Raw genomic sequence first — 12538 nt, forward strand, 5'->3', positions numbered from 1 at the left:
TAATAGGCTCAAAAAGTGTTAGGCAACTACCACTTTTCCCAAATCTATATAGGCTCAAAATTAAGTGGATTAAGTTGTCAGATCTAAATGAAATCCTTAAAACTCGCATAGTTACTGTCATAGCAACAACTAATTGATCTTGATTCTTGAATTAGTAAAACTTTTGTCAACTATATATAATCACATCGGCTTTTGGGTCAAATGAAAACACATTTAGTTTGTATTCAGATATTTATCAGATCAACTATTGAGGAACCTAATGGACCCAATTGCGTTATAATGGGTTGAGTAATTTTCGGGTTGATTGTTTTTTTTTTTAATAATTAATAACAAGTTTCATGGTGTAGTGGTTAGAGTTGTGGTTTTTGTTAGGGAGGTCAACCGTTTGTATCATTATAGGCAATAAAATTTTGTTAAATATATTTAGTTGACAACCCTACACATTTTATTTTTCTAGTTATAGGGGTAAAATGATAACTTCAAATCATGAGTTAAGTTAACCCAATAACAACTGAACGTTAATTTATGATTGGGGTCATTTGATTAACCCAAGTAAAAACTTTGGTGGGCATTTGCAAAGTCTGAAACGTTTGGCATGCGAATGAATTAGGATGAAACATTTGAGGGCTATTTGAAAATTTTCCAGTATTAAAACTAACCTATTCTACTTACATAACACAAAATAACTATGTTAAAACTATTCTTACCTACCTACTATTAAATAAGATTTCAAAACCTACATAACCTATTTAAAACTCTAGCTATTATTACCTTATTAAAGGAACAGGAAAAACGTTGGGGAGGGAGAACTTCAAAGGCTCCCAACGTCTACGAGCCTTTTAATGTCATCGCCCAAGCTTCAAAGGCTTTATTGGATCCAATATACATTAGTTGGGTCCAGAGCTACCTAGGATCCAACTAAGCTTAAATTTTGAAACTGAAAATAAAATTAAAAATAATTAAAAAATCTTAAAACTATTCCTGACCTCCTTAACATTAGCCAAGGACCTACCATTAAGCTTAAACATGTTTTTTGATTATTATTACTGCAAAACTTTTATATGAACCAAAAATTCTTTCGTAAATTTGTTTTTTTGCAAAGATATTATATATACGGGGTTTGCAATGAACTGGGCCTTATCAAACCTGTCGAGCTTTATCAGGCTCGATAACCCATCCAAACTTCATACACCTGTTGAAGTTTGACTCATTTTCAAAGCCAACGAGCCCCAGGCCGATTAACTGAACCAAGCCTGAACCGAGCCCTAGCCAAGCCCGAGCCAGCTCAGCGTCCCTACCGGTGGTAGGTGATGAGGGGTGTTTTCTTTTGGATTATCAAGAAAATGCTGTTTATATTTTTATGCATTTTCCTGTATAATTCTAATATACCAATATCTTCTCGAGAAAAAACAAATTTTATTTTAATTTATCACCAGAGTTTTCATTGAACAAGAAAATCGCAATATCGAGACATTTGACTTAACGAGAGAGACGTGACTCGGACGGAAAAGGAGTCCTCCCTCTTCGACCTTTCTTCCCTCAGACTCATTCATCTATTTTTGTCATCCTCGTTCGATTTCCCCGGTCAGAATTTTCCGTAGGAAGAGAGAGGAAGGTAGGAAGGAAGGAAACCCACTACCCATCCGAGCTCAGTCTGTTGGTTCTTGTCCTCGGCTCTCCTTTTCTTCATCATCATCATCATCTTCTTCTTCTTTTTCTTCTTTTCTCATCTTGTCGGTTAGAGAGCAGAGATTTGAGATGGGATTGTTTGATCTCGAGAGGCATTTCGCGTTCTATGGGGCGTACCACAGCAACCCCATCAACGTCATCATCCATGTCCTCTTCGTGTGGCCGATCTTCTTCACAACCCTCCTCCTCTTCTACTTCACTCCCCCCATCATCAACCTCGACGTCCCCTTCCTGCTCCTCAATTTCGGTTTCTTCTTTGCTCTGGCTTATGCCGCCTTTTATGTTATTCTGGACCGGAAAGCTGGGTTTCTGGCTGCGTTCCTTTGCTTCCTTTGTTGGGTGGGCAGCAGCTACCTCGGCCACCGACTTGGGTATTCTCTGGCATGGAAGGTGAGTGCCTTCTCTTTCATTTTCGCCCAAGTTCCCCCCCTTTTCTGCTTTTGCTTTTTGTTTTCCTTGGTAAACAAAATCGATATTGTTCGTTCTTCCGTTTCATTGGCTCTGTTTCTTGAAGCTTCTAATTAATGGCGCGTGTGTTTCTTTCATAGTTAGAGATACAGGTGAGATACTGAAAGTATCGCGATAGTATCGCTGTAAATTCATAAAACGATATTAAAGGCTAAATTTTCAAGTTTTTAATTCATTTTTTTGGAATCTAACCTTATGGATGCGATCTACATGGTCTGTTTAGTAGAAATAGTCTTTTAGAAGATCTGGTTATGACATGTGAGTAGGTTTTTATAAGGCTTCAAAAAATCAACGGCTCAGAATTTTTGTAAATTTAGAGACTGATAATAGTGTTTTTTTTTTCATTGAGAAAAACACAATCCAGTAGTCGATTCCTAGCAAATGAAACATGCTGAACATGTCTGTGAGTTCAAAATTTCCAAACATGGCTTAAAACATAAGAAATTAGCACTGTCCATATCATATGAACGTTAGGAGGAACCAGTTTTCTTATATAAATGATAAACACATCTACAGGTTTCAATCAAGCAAAAAACTTGCGCAAATATGTTTTTTAAAGATGTCTGGGAAATAAATGGTCTGGAAGTTACATTTCTCTCTCGCTATATATATATATATATATATATATATATATATATATATATATATATATATATATATGGGGACCGTCCAACCAAAGGAAGATCCAAAATCTACAACCCATGATAACCGACGGATTTTTTAACTGATCGGACTTTACATATTGGATTTTTATCATTCATTTAGTGAGAAACATGTTTTGGATTATGAATTTTTTATGTTAAGATGTGTTTTTTAAAGCACTAAAAATCAACGGCCCACAATACTTTCTATTGTAAAGTTTTAAATGCATTGTGAGCGGTTGATTTTTCATGTTTCGGAAAACATGTGTATATGCCGTAAAGTCTTTGCGTAAAGCATATTTCTTGCTAAATAAATTATACATCAATGAGATGCTCAAGCATTGGAGAAGGGGAGCCGTCCGATCGTTGTTGGTTGTAGATTTTGGACCTTCCTTTGGTTGGGCGGTCTCCCTTCCCCCATATATATATATTTAAACTCCGCCTGTGTATAACTGTTTAGTTATACACTGCCGGTCCCAAGCCTGGATAAAGGAGGAGGGTTGCGGTAGGCCTGTGACAGCCAACATAAAAACTTAGTCATACCCTATGAATATGAACCAATATGAGAATTTCATTGGGGCGTTCCCTACTGAGCGACGCGCTGTATTCTGTAGGCCCGGAGGCAGTGATAAATGGGCAAGGGTTGCTAGGTCGTCGCCCGGAAGCGACGCATCACACCGGCGCCCGGGTGTGGTGTCAAATAGGCAAAGGTTCCCTCACTTTGTTGGACGGGTGGGGGTAAAGAAGTTAGTCCAAGACCATAAAATTAGGTTAGCCACTTGGAACATAGGGTCTTTAACTGGTAAGTTTGTAGAGTTAGTAGATGTTATGTGTAGGAGAAAGATTGATTTTTTATGTCTACAAGAAACCAAATGGGTAGGTGAGAAAGCAAAAGTGATAGAACCTTGGGGATATAAGATTTGGTATACAGGAATAAATAGGGATAGGAATGGAGTAGGGATTGTTATGAGTCGTGAGTTTATAGATAATGTAGTTGAGGTCCGTAGGAAGGGTGATAGGATTTTACTTATTAAATTAGTATTAGGTACGAATATTATTAATATTATTAGTGTTTATGCACCTCAAGTAGGTTTAGATGATTCCATTAAGCGTCAATTTTGGGAAGATTTAGATGGAGTAGTACAAGGGATATCTTATGGAGAAAGGATTTTCATCGGCGGTGACCTTAATGGGCATGTAGGCATTAGTATGGATGGATTTGAGAGTATCCATGGAGGCTATGGTATAGGAGAAATAAATGAAAGTGGAGAAAGGATTTTAGATTTTGGTTTGTCCTATGATATGATCTTAGCAAACACTTGGTTTAGAAAGTGGGAGTCTCACCTAGTAACATTTAAAAGTGGGGTTAATACGAGTCAGATAGATTTTTTCCTACTTAGAAAGAGAGATAGGGGTTGTTGCATCGTTTGTAAGGTTATACCGGGAGAAAGTGTAGCTACACAACATAGAGTCTTAATTTTAGATCTTAGAATTAGACAATGTCGCAAAAGAGATAGACATAGGATAGATCCTAGAATTAAGTGGTGGGCACTGAAATGAGCTAAACAAGGAATGTTTGTAGAGCAGGTAGTTAAGGAAGCTGATTGGTGTCTCGAGGAGGATTCAGAATCAATGTGGAATAAGATAGCGGGTGACATGAGAAAGGTGGCTAAGGAGGTATTGGGTGAGTCTAAAGGCGGTGCACCGCTAGGTAAGGATACATCGTGGTGGAACGAGGATGTCAAATTAGCTATTAAGGTTAAAAGAGAGTGTTATAAAAATCTAAGTAAGAGTCATGATAGCAAAGAAGGAAGCTAAAAAAGTAGTTCGGAACGCGATGGATAAGGTATATAAGGAGGTTTATGACAAGTTGGATACCAAAGAGGGCGAGAATGATATTTATAGGCTTGCAAAGATGAGAGATAGAAAATCGAGGGATCTGGGTATGGTTAGATGTATCAAAGATGAAACGCAAAGGGTTTTAGTCAAAGATGAGGAGATTAAGGAGAGATGGAAAGATTATTTTGATAAGCTATTTAATGAAAGTCATGCTCAGGATCTTGGAGACTTCTCTATTTCTTTTCATGAGATGAATCGCGACTTCATGCGCAAGATTCAAAAGAAAGAAATTGCAGAGGCTTTGAAGAAAATGAAATCAAGAAGGGCAGTTGGCCCAGATGGTATATCTATCAAGGCTTGGAAATGCTTGGGAGAGAAAGTTTTAGAATGGTTGACAAATCTTTTTAACAAGATTTGGCGGACAAATAAGATGCCTAATGAGTGGAGGAAGAGTACTTTGGTGCCTCTATATAAGAATAAGGGTGATATACAAGATTGCACAAACTATCGTGGTATGAAACTCATGAGTCATACTATGAAACTTTGGGAGAGGGTGATTGAGTCTAGGTTGAGGAAGGTTGTCATGATATCGGAGAATCAATTTGGTTTTATGCCTGGAAGATCAACTATGGAAGCTATACATCTTCTTCGACAACTTATTGAGAGAAATAGAAAGAGGAACAAAGATTTGCATATGGTTTTTATTGATTTGGAGAAGGCATACGATAGAGTACCTAGGGACGTTCTCTGGTGGACAATGATGAAGAAAGGTGTTTCTCTCAAGTACATTAGTATAATTAAAGATATGTATGAAGGAGTAGTAACCAATGTCCGCACTTGTGGAGGGGTGACAACCAATTTTCCTATTACGGTTGGGTTACATCAAGGATCTGCTTTAAGCCCTTTCCTATTTGCTATAGTGATGGATGAACTTACGAGATCAATTCAAGAAAATGTGCCGTGGTGTATGTTGTTTGCTGATGATATTGTTTTGATTGATGAGTCTAGAGCTGGGGTTAATGCTAAGTTAGAATTATGGAGACAGACATTGGAAGCAAGAGGTTTTAAGTTGAGTAAGAGTAAGACAGAATACATGGAATGTCGGTTTAGTAAGCAACGAAGTAGTGATGGGAGTGTAGTGAAGCTTGGTGAGCAAGAAATACCGATGGATGATTGTTTCAAATATTTGGGATCTATCATTCAAAAGTATGGAGAAATTGATGGAGATGTAAATCATAGGATAAAGGTTGGGTGGATGAAATGGAAGAGTGCAACTGGAGTGTTGTGCGATCGTAGAATGCCATTGCGGTTGAAGGGAAAGTTTTATAGGAAGACTATTAGGCCCGCTTTACTATATGGTACGGAATGTTGGGCTGCCAAGAGACATCATATGCAAAAAATGAGTGTAGCTGAGATGCGTATGCTGAGATGGATGTGTGGAAATACAATAAAAGATAAGATTCGGAACGAGGAGATACGTAAGAAGGTAGGCGTTGCTCCCATTGAAAATAAGATGAGAGAGAATCGTTTACGGTGATTTGGACATATTTGACGAAGGCCTAATGATGCTCCAGTTAGAAGGATGGAGAAATGGGAAAATATATTAGTTAAAAGAGGTCGGGGTAGGCCTAGGAAGACATGGATGGAGGTGATAGGAAAGGATATGAATGCTTTGAACCTCACCGAGGACATGGCATTGTATAGAAATGATTGGAGGAGAAGGATTCATGTGGAAGACCCAGAATGATTTTCTTTTTTGGTTCATATCGCCGACCCCAATTGTTTTGGGATGAAGGCGTAGTTGTTGTTGTTGTTGTATATATATATTGTCGAGATATAGCCAAGACAAAATATCAGTTTTGGTCTTATGAATTTTTTCTTTCATGTAGTGTACAACAAGTGGATCCTTCCTTTAATTATCAGTTACCTAATCTCTGCACAAATCTTCTATGTTCTATAATATTTGGTAATGAATCTAAATAATCATTATAAGACGCATATAATGCATTTTGCTAAACAAAAATATAAAAAACTTATGTGAAAATTAATTTGGGAAACCTAATTCCTCAATCCAGAAATCATTGTTCTTGAAGATAATATGATCCTTAGCAACAGGAAACTTGATTACAAGCTGCTGCTTACTTGTTTGGGAAGCAAGCTGCTTCCAAATCGTGCTTCTCAAACATCAGAGTTCCCACCTATGTTACACGGACTCGGCTAGGGGGTCGATGCACCCGCGTCGACATGCCCCGACACGGGTCCGGCTTCAGACACGGGGCGGACACGGTCAACCAAGTGTCGGACTCGGTCAACGTACCGGGGCCGAGTCTGTCCATATTTTGGACTCGGTCAACTTTGACCAAGTCTATTTTTGTCAAATTTTTACGGCAAATTTTAAAAAAAAAATCGATTTTTTTTTTATATTTTTTAAAATATATATATTGCCGAGTCTTATTATTGTTATATATATATATATATATATAGCCACGTCCTCTAATGGGCAAAACTTTGACCGAGTCTTATTATTGTAATATATATATATATATATATTTTAAATATATATACATATATATAGCCGAGTCCCCGTGTCCAAAATTTTTGAAATTGCACCACGCACGTGTCGCACCCGCACCCATGTGACATAGGTTCCCACATTGTCTAGACTCTAGAATTTTTCTCATAACAATTAATTTTCATGTACCTTCAAAATCTTTTGAGCAAGTTGCAAGGGCCTGATGCTTGTCGATGGCAAGTGAAGGGGTAGGATATCTTTGTGGCTGTAAATGTTATTCTTCATGAAATAGTCAGTTTGGAATCCATTTTGTTTTAACATCACCCTAGATCAAGAAAGGTTAACTGAGTATATTATGTAGGTTATCTTGAGTTGTGATTTCGATTTTGGCTTCTGTTTCTTCGAACTTTTTGTAGTCAGCCGATCATGGTTAATAGAACTGAATACAGTGCCTGCAAGGGAGAATAAAAAAATGTCTTTTTTTTTGTGTCAAGTTTTTTGCATTGATTCGCTAGGAGCTGTTATTCTTGCTTGCTGTTTATGGCTTGCATCATGACTCCAGAAAGTATTTACCTTGTGATCTAGGTGGTACTGGCAGCTCAGTTGTTCTGTTGGACTTGTCAGTTCATAGGCCATGGGGTGTTTGAGGTAACAGTTATTTCTTCTGCTGCATTCTTTTTGACATGATCTAATCTGACTAGGAAGACAGCTTTCTAGTCTGCAAATCTCGTTTCATGTACACATCTGACTTTCTTTTGTCATTGTTAGAGGCGAGCTCCAGCTCTTCTAGACAATCTTGTGCAAGCTTTTCTGATGGCTCCTTTTTTTGTTCTGCTTGAGGTAATTACTTTCCTTGCAAAATCATGCCTGAGCTAATGCAACATTATTCTGGAACAGAATTTGATTTCATTGCTTTTGTTGCTATAGATTCTTCAGAAATGTTTTGGCTATGAACCATATCTGGGTTTCACTTCCAGAGTTCGAGCAATGATAAAGGCCAACCGTGAGGAATGGCAGGCTAAGAAACTGAAGAAAGCCTCTTAGTCTATCTGTATCATCTGATTGTTAACCATTCTTGATGTATCCATGATGGACTGCTTCACCAGGCCTAGATTGGTGAAGTTATGTTGATAATTTTCAGTTCTGTACTAGACTACATAACCACCTTTCATGCTAATTATGTCTGTGCATGCATCAAGGCCCTTTGTGGTTATGTGATTATGAATAAAGTGAAATTCAGCTGAATATGTTGAGTAATGGAACTTATCTTTGACTACTACAAGCTGTGTGCGTGTGTGGAAACTGATTGTGTCAATTTTCTGTAAATTGAGCACACATTTTCACTTTTTTCTTTTTAATTTGGCCATAATAATGTAAAATTGTGATCTGCATGCTTCATTTTGTATTAATCGCTCTTGGGTCGCCCTCCCTCTCTCCATGCTTGCCTTCTCTGTGTGTTAGGTTAGGGTTTTCAATGTTCTGGGCATCATGCTTCTGAGGGCAGTTGCCAGTTAGCGGCTTCATGATATCCAATCTCTTTGACAAGCTACAGCTCTCCTATCGTTTACAACTAGGTGAGTCTTCTTTTTCTCACATGGTGGTGTCTCATCTGAACCTTCCACTGCATGGTTTCACACGATCAAAGGTGATTGCCTGCTGGTTGTCTTGATTTCAAAGCCCCCTCCATTCCTGCATATTGCAACCATCAACGCCCTTGACCCTCCCTCTCTCTCTCTCTCTCTCTCTGAGTAATAGAGAATGCCCACAAGGGCTCTTTTCATCTGGTAGGGGCAACTTGTGATTCACCAAGTTGACGGGACATCACAAGTTTGAAACCCATGGTGGCATCCCTTGCCTAAAGATTGAAGCTGGGCCCGGTGGGCAGGGGAGCCCTCAAGGGTTTTACGAACCGGAGACTAGCCAATGTGTGGTCGGTGATGTGTGTGTCAGGTGTCGTCCCTTGGATTATCCATAAAGAAAAGAGAGTAGTAGAGCATTGGCAACAGAGATCGGTCTCCATGTCTTTTTTATCATCTTTCATTCTTTTCTTTTCTTTTCTTTTTTCTCGTGAGAATTGTCTCTTCTCTTTTTATTCATATTATTGTCCGTCATACAAAAATCATCTCCTTGGATTGACGTAATGAATCCCCCATGCACATGCTTCCTCCACGGGATGAATGTGAACATGGGGTAATTGACATTGAACTTGTCATAATGGACACTAACATGAATGTGAACAGCTTGGTTCCAGGTACAACTCCAGTTGGCTCATATGCAGATCTGCACACTGTCCAAAATATTGGGTGAAATCAACCCAGTCACAATTTGTGTGTGTGTGTGTGCGCGCGCTTTTGTTACTTGAATAAGAATTTTTGGACGAATTCTGTTAGATCGCTTGGAGTTTTCTGCTAGGATTTGCAGGTGGCTAAATGGGTGGGATGTGTAAAATGCTAAATCTTTGAAAGCTTCCTTTCTGGGGTAGAAAGTTTTGGGCATCAATAGCTAATTTTCCAAATTTTTAGTCTGAAATTATTGCAGTTTCCTTCTCCATTTGACGAGTATCAACTATTTGAATGAATGTGAAAACTTGGAAATCCAAGTGGATACTTATTATTTTTTGTTATAAGGGAATTTAATACCATTATTTGGACATTTTCAGTCGATTTTGAAATTTATGTATTTATGTGATGAGAGTTCAAGAACTGAGGCTGTTACTGTAAGAAATTTATGTATTTATGTGATAAGAAATTTATGTATTTATGTGATGTGTCTTCTTCCTTGTGTATTTATGTGATGGCATAGGAATTACATGGCACTACTTTCAAAGAGTAAGGGAGGGGAATTTGGTCCGTCCATACTGCTGTCATATGGTTGGACTCTGTTGATTAACCAGCCTCTGAGAGATCAGGCATTGCATATGCTAGCAATTCTTGTTAGAGGATTTTCAAAACATTAGCTTATTTTCTCAAGCGGTTTGTGGTCTCATTTATTTTCCCTCCTAAAATGTCGCTCAAAATAAGTTGTTTCATGTTGAAAGGCCACACAAATTTGGTCATTTAGACAAACAGGGCATGACCTAATGCAAAACATCTATGTTTCAGAGACAATAAGGTATTTGATTGTGTGGACGGTGATGTCCACCGTCCATGCAATGACTAGGGCCCACACGCGAACGTGATATGTGCGGACACCTTTGAGAAAGCATCCCTCTAGGATGCATTTTAGTGTCCGGGGAGGTTCTGCCCTCCCTCCTAGAACAGGGGACGACAACACACCCTAGACACTTTTTGAAAAAGAAAAAAAAGGATTTTGTGTATCCTTGTCCATGGCTGTCCGCAAGTCGAATGCTCCTTCTAAGGGTGTGTTTGATTGCGTGTTTTGCCCGTCACGCGGAATGTGCATCGCTACAAATGCTGGATGCGGCCCGTCCCAGAAATGTTGTATCTGCATTCCACACACACCCTTAGAACGGTGGGAATGAAACAGTGTTCCGAGCATTTAAAAACAAAGTCAGGTGGAGGGAGGTATACCCTTAAAAATAGCACGATAACAATAATAAAGATAACAGTGGCTACGAAGAAAACACAGTCTTAGACGCAAAAGCATTTATTTATAGGCCTCACGGTTTACACGATATAACAGAAAGTTGTTACAAAACACTAGGTAACCTAACGTGATTACAGCTCATTTGATTGAAGAGTCTTCAATACTGGTGCTGTTTCAAGATTTTGAGGACAAGCTCTTTTATGATAATTCATTGATTCTCCTTAAGGTATCCCATTGTTTTACAGCAAATCTTGTAGATGAAATACAAATAGATTGGAAGTATAAAAAAGGATGATATAATTGTAAATAGGGCTTAATTTAGTTAGTATGTGTTGCAGCAAATCAGCAACTATCAATTGAGAAAGTGCATGCTTCTTTGAGTGCAATCAGGTCCGTGATTTGAAATCGCTAGTTTGGTTCCATGTTCATAGCCAATCTTCAAATGGTTGTAAAGGAGTTCAGATGGGAGAGGAAATAGTATGGCATTGCCAAGGCAAAAGGCATCCCATATCCTAGTTTTGACGCTATAATTGTTTTTTTTTTTTTGCAAGCTGGGGTTAGGCAGATCCCCACCAGTTGCATGAGATCAATACAAGACTGTTCAAGTATTAGAAGGAAACCAGTCAAGTGGTTTGTCCTTCCAACACTGATTATAGACCAGGACTCCTAGCTTCTCTAACTGAATAGTAATTACATTGCAATCTTTAGGAATCCAGATACACTTGAAACCTTATAAGCTTTTGAAATAACCAAGAACCAATGTCACACGGACTCGGCTAGGGGGTCGATGCACCCGCGTCGACACGCCCTGACACACGGGTGCAGACACGGACATGGGACAAACACGGTCAACCAAGTGTCGGAGTCGGTCAACACACCGGAGCCTAGTCCGTCCACATTTTGGACTCGGTCAACTTTAACCGAGTCTATTTTTGTCCATTTTAAGAGCAAAAAATTAAAAAAAATGATTGTTTTATATATATATATATATATATATATATATATATATATATATATATATATATATATATAGCCGAGTCCCTGTGTCCAATATTTTTGAAATTGCGCCGCACCCGTGTCGCACCCGCACCCATGTGACAACCAAGAACCGATTGCTCCATCATGTCACACTCGTTCTTTTTCAACACATCTAAGATTTCTTGTCTAACCCAGGCACGTCCCATGCCTCTCACATTCCATGAGAGGACAATAACTGTAAATTCTGATGACAAAAATTCTCTAAGGACCCTAATGAAGGCTCCTTCATATCGGCATGAATCAACATACTTGGTTGCTTTTGAGCTATGTCACACAGGTGAGGGTTGTGAAAAGGTGAACTTCAGGTTTACCTGCGCAAGGAGAAAAACGAGAAAAGAAGAAAAGAGGGTTGTGGAAAGTCATGGTTGATTCTCTCACTCGTGACTAATCTATTCAAGACATATGTGTATAAAGATTACAAAGATTAGGGTACAGAAATACCCTTTAATGAATGTTTAAAATTACAACATAGCACAACCCATATATGGATATGGGCCTGGATTGGATCCAGATCCATAAACGATTCTTTTCATCCTCCCTCAAGTTGTACATGATCTTGGATCATAAACAACTTGCCTTTTAACATCCAAAACCTGTCATTTGTTAATCCTTTTGTGAATATATCTGCAACTTGTTCTTCTGTTCGGACAAAATTGAGCTCAATTTCTTTTTCTTCGACCTTTTGCCTTACAAAATGTTGATCTATCTCAATGTGTTTTGCTCGACTGTGATAAATAGGATTGAAAGACATATTGATGGCATTTTGGTTGTCACATAGTAGAAATGATTGAGCAATCGATTCTCC

The 12538-nt window shown here is 38.5% G+C and overlaps 1 protein-coding gene and 1 long non-coding RNA gene across 2 annotated transcripts; both read left to right on the forward strand.

The window, feature by feature from the left end:
- Window positions 1-1601: 1601 nt before the first annotated feature.
- On the forward strand, window positions 1602-8394 carry LOC149821095 (2-hydroxy-palmitic acid dioxygenase MPO1-like). Its single transcript, XM_089983196.1, has 4 exons — window positions 1602-2079; window positions 7735-7797; window positions 7918-7989; window positions 8077-8394. Exons 1-4 carry the CDS (start codon window positions 1759-1761, stop codon window positions 8191-8193), a joined length of 573 nt encoding a protein of 190 aa, XP_089839322.1. The 5' UTR covers window positions 1602-1758; the 3' UTR covers window positions 8194-8394.
- A 222-nt stretch (window positions 8395-8616) lies between these two features.
- On the forward strand, window positions 8617-9905 carry LOC149821096 (uncharacterized). Its single transcript, XR_016426827.1, has 2 exons — window positions 8617-8723; window positions 9390-9905. It is a non-coding gene; the product is annotated as an uncharacterized LOC149821096 (long non-coding RNA).
- Window positions 9906-12538: the final 2633 nt, after the last annotated feature.

Source organism: Nuphar pumila, chromosome 12, assembly GCF_984573655.1.
Source record: "Nuphar pumila chromosome 12, dmNupPumi1.hap1.1, whole genome shotgun sequence".
Taxonomy (NCBI): domain Eukaryota; kingdom Viridiplantae; phylum Streptophyta; class Magnoliopsida; order Nymphaeales; family Nymphaeaceae; genus Nuphar; species Nuphar pumila.